This window comes from Lissotriton vulgaris, chromosome 2_1 (assembly GCF_964263255.1).
Source record: "Lissotriton vulgaris chromosome 2_1, aLisVul1.2, whole genome shotgun sequence".
NCBI lineage: Eukaryota > Metazoa > Chordata > Amphibia > Caudata > Salamandridae > Lissotriton > Lissotriton vulgaris.
Genome location: NC_141687.1, coordinates 304,900,798 through 304,922,610, shown reverse-complemented (window position 1 = coordinate 304,922,610; position 21,813 = coordinate 304,900,798). Strand labels below are relative to the sequence as shown.

Below are 21,813 nucleotides of genomic sequence, written 5' to 3'. Positions count from 1 at the left end.
ATCAATCTGGTAAATTGCGTTGAGAATTGTGGTGATAGAATAAACCATACTTATGCCAATTTAATTACCCGAGATTCAAGTTTAAGTGGTTTATCAATGTGACCAGAACCCCAAGAGAGTACATAGTACAATAGCAGATTGCTACCTGTTGTATATTGAGTGAATTAAGAAACCATTTTTGTTACAGGAGACCCATCATAATTAATTGAAATAATAACAAATTTGATATCATGTTCTCGCTTGTCAGAGCATGTTTTATTCCAAAACAGTTAATGGCACTATTTTATGCACTTAATTCCTTGTACAAACATCTATATTTGCTGTGTTACAATGCATGTCACTGCTTTGGAATATTTTTAAATATTGCTGTATATTAATTGGAATGATGTGAAAGACTAATGTTGGGACTTACTGCATTTTTGGTAAAGATGTATGTCAAAGGATAGGCTGGGTGATATTGAATTATAAAAAATGTTAAATATGGAGAAAGTCTGGTTAAGTTGACATGCATTTGCATAACTATTTTTATAAAGGATGTTTCTCTTATTTTGCTGAACCATATTTACTTTACTTAGTAAATGTTGCTTTGCTTAAAGTCAAGAAGCTACAATAGTAAACTGAACAACTGTATTATATTCAATATCCACTTTTTGGTATATTTTTGAAAAAATGTACATCTTGTACAATGGGATAATATGTATTAATGCATTCAAATAAATAAGTATTTTTTAATTCTGCCTTCCACCTGCAGAATGAGTTTAGCTGTTTTATTGTCTTGTTCCTGTTCTCATCTCTCTATCTCCAAGAGACTCTTTGTTTGATTTATGTGCTTAAGACAAAATTATAGCCTAACACAAAAGCTGCAGAGCATAGGTGAATCTTTGGCTGGCTCAGTGCTTTCACGGGTGTGTGCTATATGATTATGTATTCTTATTATTTATATAGTTTAGAATGGCAACAAAAATAATGTTTGCATTCTTAGCAGTGCTAAGATTTCTATTTATGTTTTCCTCAAAAGTTTAAAGATTTTAGTGACATCACAATTGATATTTTTGTTAAATTATTTGTACTGAAGTTTTAATAGCAATGCATGTTATGTAACAGAAGATGTTAAAGACCTGCTAAGTGTGACATGCACCATTAAAAGAACAAAGAAATGACGTGGGACAGATAAAATAAGGCGGCGGTAGGGCTAAAGCTAAAAACTCTCTACTATTTTTTATATATAAAAATATACCAGTTGCTGTTGCCATAAGATATTTTAGAATCTCAATAAAGATATTACATGACCTGAGAAACAACCTGAGTTGTTACACCCTGAGGTGTTAAGGATACTATACATTATAGTTTAATAAGTGAGAAGAGATTAGAAAGTTGGTAAATGATCTGCTCTGGGATTTGTTAGTTAGAAATCGATACATTTTACAATATTTTTGTTTTGCCTATTGCCTGCATTCCATCTTTTAAATTTTTCTGAACCAATATCCGTTTTCCCTGAGTCCTATTTGTTTGGCCTCCCCACAATAGACCTCATTTCAAATGAGACAACATCTTTTTGAATACGTGATCTCTTCAATATGTTGCCCATCACTAACAATGTTATTACAGCTGTGCCACATATCCTACAAAATGCGGCTTTTTAAGTTGCCCCATGTTGTACAATCTGTGATATTGATAGGGAGATCGTGTGACCGGTTTTTCTTCTCACTCTTTCCAGGATGATGGCATTACTACAGCTTCACCACAATATATATTCAGCATTTGTTTTATTTTTTTGGCAGAGATAAGTGAGTGAGCTTTAATCCTAGTTTTAGTAGGGCAACTGTAATCAAAATATTGTTACTAGATATATCTTGTATTGGTTTCCAGGGATCATCACAGAATTTGTATATGATAGTCCTTTCGAAGGACCTGTATAAAAAGATGTGAATATTTGTCTTGCAGTGCCAGCCGCTAGAGTTGTTAAGAAGCTTGATGTTTTATAGTGTGATTGCTGTTTTGAAGGTTCTGTGCAGGATATACATTTTTGCAATGTCCTGGCCTTTCTCAGAGTTTGTATTGTTTCTAGAGGAACTTTTGCTGCTTGTCCAGGTACCATCTTGATGTAAAGGACTGTCCACTTTCTGTATGTTCTATTCATGACCGAGACATGGCCACACCCCAGTTCTGTCCCTGATTTACCCTTCACTCTACCACCTGGATGATCTATCCAACATCTGCGCTGCCACCTTGAAACAAGGAGGTGGCCATTCCATTGTTTCTGGTTCCCCTTCTCATTGCACCATCTGGCATTCCTTACTTTGTAATGACTCGTAAGCATGATCTTTAACCTTATTGCCAAACCTATCTTCTTATGGACACTTCTCTCCAGCCCTCTGGGTCCACAGGTTTGTTTCAGCAACTACATTTCTCACACCCTTGCTCTACACATTCTATGTTTTTAAACTTCTCCATTATAGAGGACTTAAACCTTCATCCTGGAAAGCTCTATGACCATGACTCAGTAACGCTGTTACAGGACATAGAATTGCTCCGTCTTGCACAATTGGGTTCAGCGTCAACTCACTTGACCGGCCACTTACATGACTCGATTGTTTTAATTTAGTAGACACACTTGTTAATGTTCTTTTTCCTCTGTCATGGGCGATTTAATGGTTCAACTTTATTGGCCCCTCCTCCCTGGTAAATGTCATTCCAGTACCATTTCCAGTATGTATGACTCCCGTTCTTGGGCAAAAATCTTGCCCATCAAACTCAATCATACATTTAATGTTAATTGATCTCGCATCCATGACTGAAAGTGCTGTAGAAAATGTTAATAATTAGACCCTGCATGACTTTTACACTGTTGCGCCAATTAACACGCATTGGACCCAGCGTAAGTCTCCTACCACACCTTGGTACACAAATTAGCTTAGAATTAAAAAATGCCAGTATAAGGTACCAGAGTGTGTTTGGAGACATTCTTATTCTGATCTTGATAGGGTAGTGTATAAATCTGGTAACAAATGCTACCAGCACCTCTTAAGACACACTTCTCTCTTACTCTTTTGAAAGCATTGGATGGGCTAACACCTCCTCCAGGCAACTGTTTGCCATTATTAAATAATTTGTACATCCTAAAGCAATTTGTCCTTCCAAAGAACTTTATACTGCACTCGCTGAGCATTTTTCTAATTGGAGCAACTCCTTTAAACTCAATTTTGACCCCCAAACCCTCTAACTCGCTAGATTTATTATTATAGTGTCTACTACATCTAATGGGTTCTTCTTAGCCAAATTCAGCTCTAAAACTCTGAAGGCAGGCTTTCAAAGTACGCGCTGATATTAAATCTGGATATCTCTCTACCCCCAGCACCCTCTTTATTCTACTGACAGATGTTGCCATTTAACAGCCTTTGGGAAATACATTTTTGCTGAAAGGCACTGTCCCTGCTTGCTATAAGTAAATACTGGTGCATTCTCTCTTAAAATAAATGTCTGCCGACCCACTGTACTTTGCTAAGTATTGTCCTATTTCAATTCTTCCTCTCGCTATCAAACTGGCGGAGTAAGTGGGGAATGAACAACTTTCTTAAATAGAGTTCTCTTCTTGATCCATCTCAATCCGATTTCCAAACTTCTTCCAATACTGAGTAACCACTTCTGACCGCTACAAATGAGCTTTGTATTATTTTGGATCAGTATGACTGCTGCCCTGATTGATCTCCCTGCGGCCTTCAATACTGATTCCCATTCTTTTGCTTATGTGAGTGTTTGACTTCAACATCTGCCTTGAAGCTTTAAACTGGTTTGCATCGTTTCAGTTTTTAGCTTCCAAGCTGCCCTACGATCTACTTATTGTTCACCGCTATCTAAATTATCACATGTGCTCCCACCTGAGCCCCACACATTTTAAGAATCATGTCTGCCCGCTCACAAACATTGTCCGACCCTTCGGCCCAGAAATTCTTTCAGATGCAGACAATACACAAATTATTGTCTCAATCGTTGAGAATCGTACTGCCACATTGACTCTTGGATGTATGTAGTCCAACTGTCTAAAACTGAATAGCTTTAAGTCAGAACTTCATAAGTTTGGCTAGCATTCCACTACCTGCTCATCGGATTGGTGGCACGCGGACCTAGGTCCTGCACCTTCTTCCATACGTTAGCTAAGGATGTAAGAAACACATTCGATACAAATGTCTCCATGCCCAAACAAATTACAGAAGTAATGGCAAGTTGCTTTTCTACCTTTGGAAAGATAACAATTTGATTTTATGTGACTGCCATCTTAAGTACGGAAGTCAGTCATCTATGGGCAAATTATTTCTTGTTTCAATTACTCTGGTGCCTCATATCTAGGCATTTTTCACTATTTGATCCACTGCCTTCAAGTGACCCAAAACCTAGCAGCTAGACTTATACTCCATCTCCTGGCCAGATCCCACATTTCTCATCATCTTCGGGAAGTACACTTGACTGCCATCAAAAAGCGCTCTCGCTAAAAGTATCTTGTGTTATGCACATAAAGCCTCATCTCAAACTGGACCAACCGACCTGAATAAAAGGTAGAGAGCATACCTCCCTAGTTGGGCCCTCCATTCTGCCAAACTCCACCTCTTAGTCCCTTGTAGCTCTATTAATGAATACCGTGGCTATCCTTACCTGGTGACAAGGCTAAATTTGGATTGTTTAAAAACATCTGAAAATCTGACTGTTCCTGTAGTTTTAGTTTTACTCGTCGTTGGTATGTGTCCTTCTAGCACCAGGGCACTTTTTTATAGGTAAGTAAAAATAAATAAGCAAATACACTGCAAAATAATGTTCACTTTTGCCATCTGAAGTCTGAAATCTCCAGGAATTTTAAGTTGAGTGAATAAAAAAAAAAGACCAGCACCATTGCAGTGAAATATGTTCAATAACCGGTCTTCTTTGTTTGCTTTCAGTCTTTGGCAAACATCGACGACGTTGTGAACAAAATTAGATTGAAAATAAGGTAAGCTTTTCAATTGTTTTCATTTTATGCACAAAATACAACAGAAAGAAAGATTTAAAAGAAAATGCTATATTCTCCAGAGTTAAACTCCTGCATCGCCTACCAGTAGCTGCTTTTTCCTCTTTGGATACTTGAAACCTAAAGCATAGGATGATACCAGCTGTTGAACACAGACGTCCTGCATGTAGACCATAAGAGATGTCTGCTTTAACTGACTTTTGGACACTTCTACTGTGTTTCTTCCCATTCGTTAAGTTCAAGAGTCCCCATTAGTCACCAATGTATGCATCCATAAAACCACTTTTGGCTTTTTCTTGTTCCTTATCTCTTGGTGATTGGCGAAAGGGCCAAAGTAATATGGATGGGCCAAACGTTTCCATTGGAAATACAGTAGAACGTTTTGCTCTTCTTCACAGCAAAAGAAAAAGATGGGTGGAATTGCACAAAATGTGGCATGGAGCTAGGGGTGATGCTAAGGAATTTTCTTTGCTTGGTTTGGGGTAATTCTGTGCCTTAGTTTACAAATGAGTCAAAGCAAATTAAATTTGATGAGCACCCAATTCACTTACCAAGTATTCAATACCATGGCATGCAATGAAACTGCCTGACTTAGACTGCTGTTAGCTGCCCCATCATCTCTGCCACTGCATGGGTGCCGCAGACCCGGCATTTGCTGGTTGCACACTTTCCTTTTCACAGTGTTACCCAAATTGAATCAGGGTTGTTGGAAGACAAAATGGCATAGGTGGTAACTACCATGTATAGTCTGCAGACTCTGCAGCTTATCATGGTAAACAGAGAAATGTTGAATGTTAGTACATGAGATGGCCAAGATATTAGAAAAATATAACAGTCTTAACGTCTCTAAGAAAGTCAAGACCTCCAATGGAAAATGTATGTATAGAGTTTGTTAAAGGATAGATTGGTGTGGATGATGGCCATGCCATGCATACAGAGACTGCAGGGTGTGTCTGGAGTCCTTGCCTTTGGCTTAGGATATGGGCACATACCACACTGTGACCAGCAGGGCAAGGGGCTAGGGAACTAGACATATTGTGTGGTCTACGCTCTGGAGGCCGTAATACTTACGGCTACGGGGTCTATTAGGATGGCGGACGGACATTGTCCGTCTGCCATCCGGTCGTGGCAAGGGACCGTCCGCCATAATGGCGGAGGTCCCGTGCGCCGAATTAGGATGCAACCGCCACAGTGGTGGTTGCATCTCGCATCTTTAACATTGCGGCGGGCAGTGCTGAAAGCACTGCTCGCCGCAATGCTAAAAATGCATGTTGTGCGTTTCAAAGCACAACATGGCAGGCACCGCGCGGTGTCTGCCATGTTCTACTTTGAAAAGCAGGGTGGTACCACAGGTACCCCCCATGTGCACCCCCCATTCACCCCTTCACCCTGGGAGCCCGCAATTGACCCCCAAAGCATAGACCGTATGCCTTTCCGTGGCGGCATTGCCGGCACGGAAAGGCATTCCAAATCCCATCCTAATATGGCTGGCGGTGTCTGATAGACACCGCCACCATATTAGACCTTTTCCGCCGCAGTCGCAAGGCGACTGCGGTGGAAAAGCGGCTGACGGTCTTTCCGTCCGCCGCGGACCCCCCGCCATTGTAATATGGCGGGGGGGAAATAGGTGGCGGGCGGGCACGAATGGCGGACGGATCGCCACCGCCTGCATGGTGGTGGCGATCCGTCCGCCATCCTAATCGGCCCCTAAGTTATTACTTTGGTCAGGGGCCAGAGTATGTAACAAAAAATAAACAAATAAATTCACTTAAACATTTTTTAAGTGAAGTTATGCTTAATTACTTGCATCACAAAATAACAGTGTTATAAAAATAGAAATCGCCCTAAAATGTTCAGATGGTATGGTTACATTGCATACGCTAAAACAAGTTAAGCACTTCAGTTATGATAATGTTTTTACATTTTGAAGGAGTCTGACTTTCCTAGGCATCTACAACCACCCAGACAGTATGCAGCACAAACAACTAAAAAACGTATTTAGATCTTTATAGAGAGATATTAAATTTGGCTGGGGCCTCAGTGGTACAGGGAGAGAGTTCCATAGAGAATCAAAGGTTACCACTACAGATTTTTCTCCTGGGGTCTTTCTTATGAATCTTGGGACATCCACAATGTCCTTAACTGCATTTGTTGAGCTTTAGGCCTTAAACACCTACAGCTTGCTGGAGAAATGCCTGTCCTCAGATTAGTATACATTGGGCTAGATGTAGGTAAATCTTATTTACCGATTCATAAATACCGAATTTTACCGATTCGGTATTTATGAATCGGTAAATAAAATGTAGGTAAAAATTCTGTAATTTTTACCGAATCAGTAGTATTCGTTATTTACCGATTCGGTAATTACCGAATCGGTATTTGCCATTGATTCCTATGGGCCTTGAAGCCCAAAGGAATCAATAGCAAATACCGATTCGGTAATTACCGAATCTGTAAAAATACTGAATTGCCAGGGGGACAGGTTGTCACTTTGACACCCTGTTACACCCATGATTCTGGCTTGTGTGCACAGTTGTACATGCACAGATGTGCATGTACACAGGAATTTGTTATTTACCACCCAATGGTATTAGGTGGTAAATAACGAATTCTAAAGGCCTTGTAGCACTAAAGTGCTACCTACATAAGAAATTACAGATTTGGTAATTTTACCAATCGGTAATTTTACCGAATCTGTAAAATTTACCGAATCAGTAATTGTACCGATTCAGTAAAATTACCGATTCAGTAAATTTACCGAAATCTGTATGTTTTTGCTACCCCTACATACCAATGTCCAAATATCGGTTGGAAACGGCCTAAAATCGGTATTTTCAGCCGTTTCTGACCGCTATTTGGACATCTACATCTGGCCCTTAGTTCCTTATGTGTCAGAATTGTCAATCATAATTTTTGTTGGAATGTGCTCCCCTTTGCAGATTGGTCGGACCGGTTTCTTCTGAGCCCTTTGATTATTCCCACAATAACCTGTTAAAATGTAAAGGCTTGACCCATTCCTTGTTAAGTAGATCCTCTTTTTAGGTCTCGCCTGGCGAAAGCAGCGCATGCGCTGCTCTTGCTAGAGAGGATCTTTTGGTATCAATTCTCCCCGTGGGCTCATGCACGCTCCTGCATGGACAAAGAATGCTGCTCTCGCCATCTGTCCAAAGCAGACAGCATGTGCGTTCCTGTCGGGACTGTGGACAGTCCGATGCTATTTTGTTTGCATTTTGTCGTCATGGCAACTAAGCTGCCGCTTCGCGTATGCAGCTTGTTTAAATAATGTGCATAATGGGAAACCGTAATTTACAGGTTAAATAACCGTTTGTTTGCTCTCCTCCGTGTCAGCACCATTGTTCGAGGCTCATGTAAAGTACGTCGTGCACAGGATGTAACCGGGCAGGGCAACTGTCAACAGAGACAGCCTGAGCGCTGGTTTAGTATTTTTACATTTGTCTGATGTTTATCCCATCCTCTGACTCCTCCTCGCTTCTGGCCACGGAGCTCGCAGTTTCTGGCTGGGCTGTAGATGAGGGTAAAATATTGTGTTAGGCTCACTTTATCCACCAGATGGCAGTGTACAGCACACTTTACATCAAGTTACTCTCTATGATTATTTGGCTACTCCAATCATCTTAAACTTATGTCTTTGAAGCTGAGGACATTTCAGCGTCCAAAGAAAGCAGCGTAGGGAGTTTCCTTACTTCAGTGGCGTATTTCAGAATATCATTGTCTTTCTTGACTCCCAAGATTGAGCCATTCACCAGGATGGCTGCATCAGCAACCCCTGGGTCCAGAAGCAGGGAAACTCTTTTTAGACTGACATCTTTCAGGTGATTGAGCCAGGATAACACGGGTCACTGTCCTGTGGCCACTTGCCTCACTCTGTCTCGCCCACTACCTTTCAGGCACAAAAGGCCAGGTGGGTAATTTCCATTGGACTGCAAGTTCTTCTTCCTGAAATTAATGTCTCATATATATTTTACAGCCTTTTCTCTTTCTAACCCCAACCAACCTGATTTTGTGTTTCAGCCCAGATGTTTCGTTTCTTCGCACAATCCCATCTCTTTCTACTAAGTACAGGTCACAACCTTTCTAGGCCATGCACTCCCACAGGTCCATGAGCACAGTTTCTAACCTGTCAGCCATCACGTGGGTCCCTGTGTTGGATGTATGGGATTCTGCTTGCCTATTCCATCAACGTATATTGGAGTGGATAGATGTTTTGGAAGAGTCTTCAAGGAGCTAGGCATGTTTTGTCTGAAACCTATAAATTAGGGGGTGTCGAAAGCTTCATTGAGGATTACTCTAGAACTGTGCATTGAAGTCAGTGAGTACATAGAACGAATCTGGTAACCTATCCAGATGTAACTGTGCACTGTTGTGCACACTTCATTATATGGTGTACTAATTGCATTTGTGTTTCAGTATTTTTTTTTAAACATCTTTTTATTGAAAAACAAAGAAAAGCAATAACATGTGACTTACATTGCGGAATGAAAGGATGAGCAATATACATACAGGTTATAATGGATGGAGAACTATCAATAAAGCCTACTCACAAGCTACATCGGGTAATCGGCCGCACGACATTCAGGATAATCAAACAAATGCCAACCACCAACCCCACCTCTCCTGGAAACAGGATAAACATTGAGCAGCAATCCCGAGTAGAAGGAAGCGCCAATTAATCCACACACAGTAGGCAATAATGGTGTGCTTGACAATCCGTAGAGAGCACTGAGTTCACGGTCGTCGGCCATCACACTGCCATGAAGCTCAGACACCCCTCGCGGCACAGGGCCCACTGCCGTTACAAGAACCTCCGTGGGTGGTATAGGCCGATCAGGATATTGCACCGGATCAGGGTCCGGTCCCTCATGCCCATGTCCGTATGTGACTGCTATAGCTTTCTGAACAATGGACTCCAGATGGGAATGTAGTGCCCGATAGCTACCAGTACAGACCGCATCGACGGTTCAGACTCAGTCCATTCCACCACATTTCGTTCCGAGTCGACCATAATCGCATCCCCCAGGGGCACCGGACTTCCCCGGGGGAGCCGGCAAGATTGGGACGGACTGTCACGGAGGGAGACTCAGGGCGTGCCAAGGCCACAAACCACGCTCCTCTACCGCAAGCGGAGACCCCGACCCAGCGAACACCGGCGGCGGCAAACCGTGTCTTTGGGTCAGGGACCTCCACCCACAGCCACAATCGTGCCTCGTCAACCCTCCGTCGATGTTTAGGCCAAAGCAACAACCGCCGTCGAAATTGGGCTTAGAAAGTTCTCCACATGCAAGGACCGGACCCTGTCGATCATCCACGGCCGATGTTATTTAACTGGAACCCGGCTGGGCCAGTACTCTAGTGCCCGGCTCACAAGCTGGTGTAGGCCCCAAACTGAAACTCAACATAACTCCGTCCATCAAGCTGGTAAAAATCCCGGGATCGCTCCAAAGTACAGCACAGCAGTTCACACGCCCGGAGGCAGGGTGTAAATTCAGGATTAGTAACAGGATCATCTGGCGGGGGACGGAGGTTGGCGGAGCCGGGAGCCTAAGCGGCCATCTTGTTTGCTAGCATAGCTCCTCCTCCCCTTGTGTTTCAGTATTAAAGAGTGGTAATTAATTTAGGAATATTTCAGTCTTCATAAAATATTTTTATTTGGTTCGCTAATTCATGCATCCTTTAAATAACTTCACACTTTGTGCATTTCTTTCCATACATGGCGCTACATCAGGAGTCGGCATACTGCGAGGGGGGGATAAGTGCTGTTTGTATTATTGACAAAGGAGGCGTGGCAGTGCCAAATACCAGCGTGTGCACGTTTAACTCTTGGTAGCTCACCCGAGTCTTACTACATATAGGCCTTTGAGTGTATGCCACAGGGCACTTTACTGATGCTTCCATAATATTACAAAAGTATGGAAAGAGAAGAACAACAAGCATTAAAAATGCAATAGGTCTCGCCTTTCATTAAGTTAATGTCATTTGCTTTACAATACCATTAGCAAAGTAAATGGCTTTAATTTCATCAAATTTCATCAAATGCGAGCCCTATTGCATTTTCAATGCTTGTTGTTTATGCTGTCTGTTATACACTACCTTTTGCATTGCTTTATTGCCTCTCTTATCTTGGTTAGTTTGCTACAAAAGCTTCCCTGTTTACTCCTCTACTTCTTTAAATCATTTAAACAAGTCTTTGTATGTTAGTCCTGTTTCCATAAATCTTGTGGAGTTGTATATGTTTTATTTATTTGTTGTTTTCTTCCAATTCTTGACTTTTAAGATTGCAGAGTCCGTGCTTGTTCCTATTACGAGTGAGCAGCTTACAAAAGTTTGCCATTCTACACGACTGTGATTGAAAACATTTCAGTTCTGCCAGAACCATTTTTGCAAATGATCTGGTTTTCTCCCTTTAACTCACTTTTAAGCCAGCTAATTATTTGTTCTGTCTAGTAGCCAGGTGTACCCAATTTTCTAATGCGGCCTCTGCTATATCTGTGTGTAATTACATGTCTGGTTTCTTATCATCTATCTATCTTTCCCCTCCTCGCTAAACTATCAAACATTATTGAAAAGAATGACCATAAAAACACAAAGCAGATAAATATTATTTGGGCAGTCAATACCAAGATGATATCTTACAACAGAATTTGTAGCCGACACCTAACCTACCTATAACATATAGGGCCATCACATTTAATAGTTCACTACAGGTAGAGCTTCAAAAAGCTAAACATCTCAATGCAGACAATTGGAAGTTTGGTCTTACAGAAGTATTTTAGGTACATTTTACAGCCATTCAGGCCCCTTCATGCCCCCCTCCTTTTAGCCTAGTGAGCACCAAGTATGGGAGACATGAGATCAGCTCGGTCGAAGACTGACCGAAAGAAATTCAAAGACAAAATCCTCATGTCTTACTCTGAAATGTTAATAGTTGACACCTAACTTGATGCAAAAACCTGTAGAAGTAAAATTGACCTCTGTTTATGCCGGAGTTTCAACCTTTGGATGCCTTCCTCCTGGTTTTGTTCCCTGGTGTCTGTCCTAGAGGATCCCAGATGACTGTCTCTCTGTGACAATTGACCCATATATATATATATATATATATATATTTTTTGCTGTTCTCAGGACCCATATTTTTTCACTTAAATGTTTTTCTACAGCTGATAAATAATTATACTAACTAATCAAGCTAATCTGTAGTGCTTGAATGCTGTCATCATTGAATGCTGTATTAATGCCTCCATAGAGGTCTTCCTCCACATGCCTGGGGCTTTCTTCCTGCGACTGCCCTGGGGGGTGGGGGCGGGGCATAGAGGAAACGGGGGGAGAGAGAGAGAGAGAGAGAGAGAGAGAGAGAGAGAGAAAAAAAAAGTATTGTTTGAAAGTGTGTGTACGTGGAACAAGACTATTGGGGAAGTTGAGTGAGAGTGTGAGCGAGAAAATGTTTCAGCATCTATTTATTCAATGGAAATATAGTCATGCCACATTTTGTGCTGTAAAAAAAGCAATAATACTCCAGGGCACTGGAATTATGCAACCGGGGAAAACACCAATTATGCAGCATGAATAGGCAAATGATGTGGCATAATACAGCACATTTTTTCATAGTAACATTTAATTATTTCATTATTTTATTATACATGGTAATCTGTTTTGACACTGATTTCACCTCATTAGTGCCAGTTTCCCTACTAAATACAGAAATAAGCAACTGAAAGATGCCCAGCTAACCTTTGTGAAGGGCCTTTTCAGCACACAAGTCACGTTTTTAGAAACTTTTGGTTCGTTTTAGGCAGAAACTGTTTTTTGGGGGGTTTAAATCTGCAGATTAAGTGGCAGATGATGGATTATGTAGTAAATCCATAATTATGTTTTCACTAGGGGTGGGCCGAATTTGCGTAATCGCGTTACATGAATCTCTGTGAAACGATAAAAAATCTCTGCGAACACGCAGAAATTCCGCGAACACGCGGAATTGCTTGTTCGCGTTGCTTTTTTACTGTTTGCAAATTGAATATTTCAATAGATTAATCTATAATGTGTAAATCGATCCTTTCATTGAATCTCTTGGGTAACCAAAGATATTGGATTCGATGCCTCATTCACTTAATCATTACATGCTTCATCATCGGCGCCTATCCACACCCTGGTAGGATGGTACCATCTGGGCGGACTCAACCAAAGATGGAATGGGAGTTCTTAGATAAATCGAAACTGGATAAGCAGAGATCCAGGTGGAAAGAGAATTACTAAATATATCTACACGTATACCCCTTTTATTCACAGGGTACCTGGGATTTGATTTAAAAGGTGTGTGTCACTGCTTCATTATGCATGCTCACCATGCACAGTAGTGAGACCTAAAGCTCTCACCTGTCTGTCTTCTGTTCTTGGGAATTCCCTATGAGACAAAAAAGTTTGGCGAGGTTGAGGGTGTATCGTAAACATAGTTCCCTATAGGGATTGAAACTTCGCATTATCTACTTGGTCCCTTTCAATGAACAATCTCATGAGTTATGATGGTCCATGCTTATCTTGCTTTAGGAGCAAGGTAGAATGGGAAAAAAGAGGGATAGAGAAGTGGAATAGGGGAAGACCTCCATGGGATGCAAAAGTGAAAAATGGCCCCTGCAAAATGGCCCCTGCAACATGGCCCCTGCATCGCATAATTCCCGAGCCCTCAGCATTATTTTTTACTTCTGATGCTGCATTGTATCATGTGCTTGTGCAGGCCCACCCTTCACGGTTTTAGCCTAGTGATTCTTGTGTAACCTAATAGTCTGTTAAAGGAAGAGACGGGAGCCCACAGATGTAGTGCTGTAGAAGTCTATGCTTTGAGTCTTACATAGCTCCTGTGGAAAAGTAGAGTGCCCTACGGGGACGGTGATTGGACAGAAGTAATGGCGACAACTATTAAATAAACACATTACTATTTATGTACAGCACACATTCTGAATGCAAGTATTTGGAAGTGCCTTTATATCTATACTACTATTATAAAGGAAGAACTTTGAACCTTTGAGGCGGGTAAACTCGGGAACCACAGCGCCAATCCACACACCCGATACATCGTTGAACTTGTCAGGGTGTGCAGATGGACATAGGCTATATGAATTAAAAAAATATAAGTTATTTAAAAAATGTACGAGAAAAAAAAAATTAGTCCCATAGAAGTAGCGCCGGCTGCGACGTGCGTGCTGACATCAGCAGCGCGGGGAGGAGCGGCGTCCAGGAGCGCCAGGAGGAGCGGCGGACAGGCAGGGAGGAGCGGTGAGGAGCGGCGGACAGGCTGGGAGGAGCGGAGAGGAGCGGCGGACAGACTGTGAGGAGCGGCGAGGAGCGGCGAGGAGCGGCGGACCGGTGAACTCAGGAGCACGGGGAGGTGCGGCGGATGAGTTGAGGCTCCGGGGGACCCACGGAAAATGTCGGGGCGGGCGGGGGCCCTGAAGCCAAGGTCGGGACGGGCTGCTACTCCGGGGGACCCATGGACAATGTCGGGGCGGGCGGGAGCCGGGGCTGGCAGGGGCCCTGAAGCCTGATTGCTCCCGGACAAGGTCGGGCGGGCTGCTAGTGTGATAAATAAAAAACAGGATACTCAGAGAAAAAGTATGTGAACAGTATCACACACTTTGGTCAAGCGTAGATTGATCCTAGATTTTCAAGTTGCACACTGTGCAATTAAGCCACCAGATTTATTTTTCAGCATTTTTACATAGCTCAAACACAGGGTGTCGCTTACATTGATGTCCTTATGTGGTCTCCTTTTCTCACGAAAAGGGATTTACAGCAAAAAACACCTGTGGATTACATTTACAAAGGCAAGATTCCCTTTAAAGTCTGGCTTTAAAAAGGCCCTCTGAACAGTTTCTTTGAGAAGCCTTGGATATCTCGGCACTGGCCACTGTCCCACATGAGCACATGGAGATCAGATTTCTTTTTTGGAGACTGCAATCAGAGGCTTACTGACTGCTTAGGCACTAGCAAACCTTCTAGTATGGGATGACCTAATGTACCACAACATGGTTTTCCATTAAAAGAATGAGAGTATGGGAAAATATGTATACTGCCCTGAAAATTATGGTAAGAACGACTCTTTATGCTGCAAATGGTGCTGGGTTATGTAGAGCAGGGACTAGAGGACGAGGTTAAAAAACACTGACCTCCTTGTCTGTGAATTCCCTCACTATCACCCTCCAACAGTGGCCCTCACATCTCCAAAGCCCCTCTCTGACATACATTTAATTTTTTATAGATCTACTCAGTATTCACTCACAGTCTGTTCTGTGATTTGCATGGTACCCATCAGTCACACGTTCTTCAGGCATATTGACCCTCTACGCTACTTTAGGATGAGCAGAAACTGCCAGTAGATAAAACTCAATTTCTCTCCTACAGGAACATCAATCACCAGAGTTATCTTCACATTTTTATTGTTGCCTGAAGACTGCTGGACACCCAAGGAAATTTGCGGCACCTGCTTTTAAACCCTAAAGTTATTTTTAACGCAGTGCCCCTCACTCCAAAAGGTCAGTGCCAGGAGCTACTGCACCAATGATCCAAGGCTGACCTTGATTGAACACACACAGCAACAGAGAAACGGCATCCAAAAAAACAAGCATTGGCATAACCAATAGGGAACCATTTGAAAAACTCGGCAGCACCAGCCCACCTCTTGGCGAACTTTGGCTCCTACACCGCCTGGTCACCCGAGAGTGCTCCGGTCTTCATCAAGGCTCGGGCTCCTGCGGCACGCCCGAGCACTCGACGGCACCTCTGACCTTCCCTTGCGGGCTCCTGCCATCAGCCCAGGTCCCCCCCCCGCCGCCAGCGACGCCATTACATCCAGCGTCGCGGCCTCCGAGAGGGGGGACTACAACCCCCAAGAGGCTTTGCGGCCGACGCCGCACACCTGCAGTCAGCGCCCGGAGGCGCATAAAAACAACGCCCTCTTTCCGCGACGCGGGACGCGTGCGGGCGGTCGCCGGGCTGAGCCTGGGCAGAGGGCGGGCTGTCGGCAGCCGTCCTAGGCAGACCGAGGCAGGGTAGGGCCCCCCTCCTTTCGAGTGACTTGGACATAAAGCAGGACATATTAAGGTACTGTGAACACCTCCTAGGTGTATACCTCATTACTGGTCCTTTGTCGTGACTTCACCATTAGTCTCCGCTGTATCTGAAACATCGTCATAGCAGCACGTTCCAATATTCAAATTAGATCAACGCCATGAGGGTATAATTGTGGGCATAGAGATGAATCAGGCCTTGATCTTACAGATTGACCATCAATGGCCAATTGTTTGAATAATATAACACAAAGACATGATATACAAAGCCCTGAGCACCAGACTAACTGCTCTGCAAATATTGTAGACAAGGAGGGCAGGGCAACTGATGCTGAGGCTATTCCACATGGGGATGAAAGCCCCAATGAAGTGCCCCTGTCGGTGGGCATTTAATTACAGCCACAGGTGGAATACCCTCAGTTATAAACATCACCAACTCTAGTCCAAACATGAAAGCAATTAAATTGATTTCTTGGAATATAGCGGGCCTCAAGAAAAATGTTAAATCCTGAAAGGAGTGAATTCATAGATACGTTTGATATCAGTATGTTTCAAGAAACGTGGAGTATATCCCCCCAATATAAATGTGGATATTCTACCCACTTTATTCCGGCTTTAAGTATAGGGAGAGGTCGCCTTTCGGGGGGTTTACATGTCTGGATTAAAGTAGCGCTTAACCTGGTGGTTATTGTTCATTCCTTGCCATCCCAGGATATATTGTATATCTCTGTTAAGGGCAACCATTCCATTAACTACTTCGAGCTGTTAAATGTGTATGCTCGAGGGTCTCCAGGAGGCCAAATATCACCCACTATAGCCTTACTTGAGGGAGCGTTGACGGATATCCCTTCACAGTCCAGTGTCATCATAGGGGGTGATTTTAATTGTACCTTCGAACCCCTAAGTGTTGATGATATTGTGGACATGAATGAAGATGATTGTAAAAAATCTATCCCGCTTCTGACCCTGGCTCCAGTCAAGAAGTGAACTCCAAAAGCGATCCAACTAAACGCCTTGACAACAGTATATAATTTACGTGCCCTCAATGGTAGGACAATTCGGATCCTAATGGTGCTAACACTCATAATAAACTTAGCTGCCCTTCCAGAATTGATTATATTCTGCTTGACATTGGATCTTGGAGTAGACTAATTGATATGGAAATTATACAGTCGCAGGATAGCGACCACAAACCGTTTTGTATGGAAATACAATGGGGGCTGGAGAGGGAATCCGCGGATGACCCATTAATGATAACAAAAGATCTAGTTCCATCCAACTGCAATCGCAGGCTTAAATGGAATAGGGTGTCCTGTCAGGAAGACAGTCTACTCTGTATTAAAGACCTGGTGGAGCAAGAAACCAGGGAACTTGTATCCAAAATCTGTGCTCAGCAAGTCAACCCAAACTTCTGCCTTAGAGATTCTTATAATACCCTAATGAAGAAAATTGGCTCCTTTTTTATAATAAAAAATAAAGGGGGAATAAAAAATAAGAATCCAACAAAAGCTACTACCTTATGGTACACAGTACAATGTAGGGAAAAGAGAAGGGCCATAGCAAATGCTATTAGGAAAAAGAATACCATGGCTGTCCGGTTGGCTAGAAGGGAATATAATTTGTGTATCAAGAGGGCCAAGAGGGAATGGGAGGAGGAATATTGGCAGGAACTTAGGGTGCTAGCCAGCTCTAAAAACACAACTTTGTTTTGGAACTTGATAAACAAATTAGACAGAGTAGGCACGGAACCCCTTGCCAACCATATAACCGAACAGCAATGGCACTCACATTTCACACATTTGTATTATGGTGAAGATGAGGCAGACCCATTTGGTAGGGCACAAGTTAACTACAGTAATGAGGGGTCTGCACCAGTAGAACCATTCACAATCCAGGAAGTTCAGGATGCAATTAAGAATATAATCCCCGCAAAAGCGGCAGGCCCGGATGGGCTACCGGGCAATTTATTTATACGTGATCCCAAGTTATGGTCGGATTTCATTGCCCCCTTATGAATCTAATCCTTAGCGGTCATTCTGTGCCCGACTCCTGGAAGGGTGCGGAAGTGGTCACCATACACAAGAAAGGTGACAGGGAGGACCCTGCCAACTACAGACCGATTAGCTTAATCAATGCTATGCAGAAAGTAGTTGGCAGGGTCATTGTAATTAGAATGTATAGTTGGATAGAGGAGGGGAATATTCTATCCCACTTCCAGGCGGGGTTCCGTAAAAATGTCGGTACAATGGACCAGGTTTTTAGGTTCTGGACAATATACTGGAAAACAGTAACTATTATGAAGGGCAATCTCTATTTGGCCTTTATAGACCTTAAAAGTGCATTTGACTTGGTCCCTCGTGACAAACTCTGGAGGGTGTTGCAGGACATGGGGTTCCCTGGTTACCTCCTGGAGATGATAGTCAAACTCCATGAGGGCAATTATGCCAGGATTAGATGGGGGAGGCAGGGGCAGCTAACAGGGAGGGTGTCCGTAAACAGGGGGGGTACGCCAGGGCTGTGTGTTGTCCCCAACATTGTTCTCCCTCTTTAATAATGGGGTTGCAGACCATTTGAGGGAGTGCAGTGCCGATGCCCCAGTCCTGGCAGGGGAGAAAACACCAACTCTCCTCTTTGCGGATGACACCCTCCTGCTGGCCAAAACCCCATCTGGACTACAAAAACTATTGGATAGATTCAGTTTGTTCTGCCATGAACGTGGGTTGACTATTAATACGACCAAAACCAAGCTGATGGTTCTGCCCCGCTCCAAAAAATCGAAGAAAATTAATATCACTCTTGATGGTTCATCTCTTGAGGTGGTTGAGGATTTTGACTACCTGGGGATCAGAATCAATAGCAGAATGAAGTGGGATTCCCATGTGGCTATAAGATGCTGTTAAACCTCAAGAGAGTCTCAGGTGCTATTCTTAGGAGCCAGCGGAAGACAGTGAGTAGACCAATTGCTGTCTATGAGGGGGGGATGTGAAAATGTCTCAGATTTGGTAAGAGCAGAAAATAAATTTATAAGGGACTTAGTTTCCCTCCCTACCTCAACTCCGCTTAAAACCCTTTTCCATGACATGGGCAAACGTTCTATCCAGGATATAGTTAACCTCCGACCCCTGCTGTTTTGGGTGCACCTGAGGAGGACCCCAAAACTAGCAAACTATGCTCTGGTTATGGATGAACTACAGTGGGTAAATAAACTGAGACAATTGGTTATAAAATTGGGACTGGCTGAATTTTGGATCTCTCAGAAGCCCCCGCCTAATCAAGTAATTAAGAAAATCTACTGGGATTGGGTAGACGCGATGGAGCAGAAGAACTAGAAATGGGGATTACTGACCACCCAGTTCTTAGATCATAAGCCCACTAGGAAGTTGGAACCATTTTTGGATTTCATTAGAATACCACGAGATAGATCGATCTTCCTAAAAATGAGGTACAGGACATTACCCCTCAGCAAATTTACAGAAAGATGGAAAGGATCAAGGGCCACAAATAGCACTTGCCCTTGTTGCCCGTGCAAATCAGAATTGTTACCCCATTTCTTGTTTGGCTGTATGGCTTATAAGAGGGCTAGGCTGAGATGGCTGAAACCAGTGTGTGTATAGAATTGGGGTCAGAGATTTCCGGGTTGCCCTACGTATCTTTACAACTGATACAACATCCCTTCTTACTGTAGGTGGAGTGGCAATATTTTTATCATGTGCCTGGCTTATCCACACTAGGATGTTAAATACCAACAAAGCATAGATTTTACTTTATATTGTTATTAATTCATATCTATTTTTATACTGTTGTACTTTAGTATTGTCATCAAACTCTTTTTATAACTGTAAATAGTATTTTATTGTCTTTTAATGTATGAATTACACACTCCTATTAATATGCTTTTATGATATGACAATATCGAATAAAGTATTACAACATAACCAATAGGTCTTGCCTTTGGGACTTTATAAGTGTTTAGACATGCAACAGTTGATGTTGTTGCACCAAGTATATTGTACTGCATAACGAAATACCTATAAGGTTTCAAAGGCGAGACCTATTGGCTATGCCAATGCTTGTTTAAACAAAGGCTCAGAATAATGTCATGTTGTAAATGCAGTGTATACACATGGCTTTATCTGTCAACCATTAACATATCTCAAAGTGGATTATCAATCTCAGACATGGTTCACCCTAAATCGAGGGCAAGTACAACGAGCATGAAGAGGGTTTAAGTGAGCAGGAGCCTGTGAACCCTCCAACCACAGCGAGGATTTTTTTAAAACTAGATATAAGGGCTTTGCGAAAAGCTACACATTTCCAAGTCGAATCCTTCATATCCCGACACAGTATGAAAGAGCAGAATTCCTTTAAAGCAGTAAAGCATGCGCCTGCACGAAAACTGAGTGCTGTTCCCTTGCAGGTTTCTCAGAAATGGATGGCTGGCGATCTCTAATCCTGTCCAGCCTTGAAAACAGGCCCATGCCAGCCAACTGGAGTGCGAGTCCTTAATACAGAGCACAAAGAGCGTCCTTCCCTCTTGCAGAATGTGGCAACAAATCTCTAAGATATAGATATCTCACAAAAATGTATAAGCAGAAGGGGGGGGATCCCAAGCTGCAGATGCTGCGTCACGTCCTGTTTGAAGGTCAATCTAGCTTTAGTGTCATCGGTGTGGCAGACACAATGTGCGTGGAGAACAGTGAGTTGAAAGGATGGTTAATTGTGAGCAATGTCAGAAAACATGAGAGACTTTAACTCTCCTGGGCCGTTCAATGCCTAGATTGCGTCTACGAGAGGCAGCTCACTGTGCTTGTTCATGTAATATTTTGTATGTATATTTTTGTAACTTTTATTGTCTTATGACTGAAATAAAGTTCATACTACTAATACTAGGACAACTCACTATGCTTTATATGCCTCTCTGTCGGATCTAAGCATGTCTTATATCCTAAAGAACTGGTAACAAGATGGAACAGAACTGCACTGTCAAACCAGACCTAAAAAGACAATGCGCCATGAGTTATATGCCTCTGTGTCGGATGAACATGCCTTTCTTCCACTTTAGAGAATAAAATGTGCATTCTGTTCTTGTCCTCAAGAGGGCACCATAACCCACAGAGAAGGCATGAGCCCAAAAAACACCACTCCAAGAAATAACAACAAAAAGATTGACCAGGTAATGTTTCGGAGCTCTTGCAGTGTCAGCTCAAATATTTGAAAAACGCTGTTCTCTAAATACTTGTTTATGTACCTGAACTCTTGAAGTTACCACCGGAAGCTATTAGACCTGTGGTCCAAACATTGTGGAAGAAAACAGCTTTCTGTAAGTGGAAAAATGTTTGCAGTGAGGGTGCTCGCGCAGGGACGGCATGAATAAATGCTAATAGTGATGTGCGTCCCACAAAGGACGGGGATCTCAGAATGGAAAGGCAGCTGTAAAGAGTACGGATAGTAGAGGTAATAATGCTTATAATGATAACATAGCTGAATATACCACTTCTGAAGGAAAACAGAGGGCTTTTAACTGCTCTAACAAACAAGCATTGGTCTACTGATGCGTGCGCCGTAACAGCACAAAAAAGTGAAAGTGAAGTGCGGGCGCGAACGGGAGTTGTGAGCCCGCATGCGCGAAAGTGAAAGAGATCGTGCGTGCTTGTGCGCGTAACAGTGAGCTGGTGGCTGCTTTTGGTAGCAGTTTTAAAAGCCAGTTACTTAATGTCTCGCTGGCCAGCGCATGCGTGCTGG

General features: G+C 42.8%; 1 protein-coding gene across 1 annotated transcript in view; it reads left to right on the top strand.

The window, feature by feature from the left end:
- The window catches only part of VPS53 (VPS53 subunit of GARP complex), a 947,455-nt gene that overhangs the window by 105,459 nt on the left and 820,183 nt on the right, over positions 1 to 21,813 (top strand). Inside the window, exon 3 of the mRNA XM_086954994.1 lies at positions 4,932 to 4,981. Coding sequence (XP_086811120.1) covers positions 4,932 to 4,981 — 50 coding nt within the window. The remainder of the gene's footprint in view (positions 1 to 4,931; positions 4,982 to 21,813) is intronic.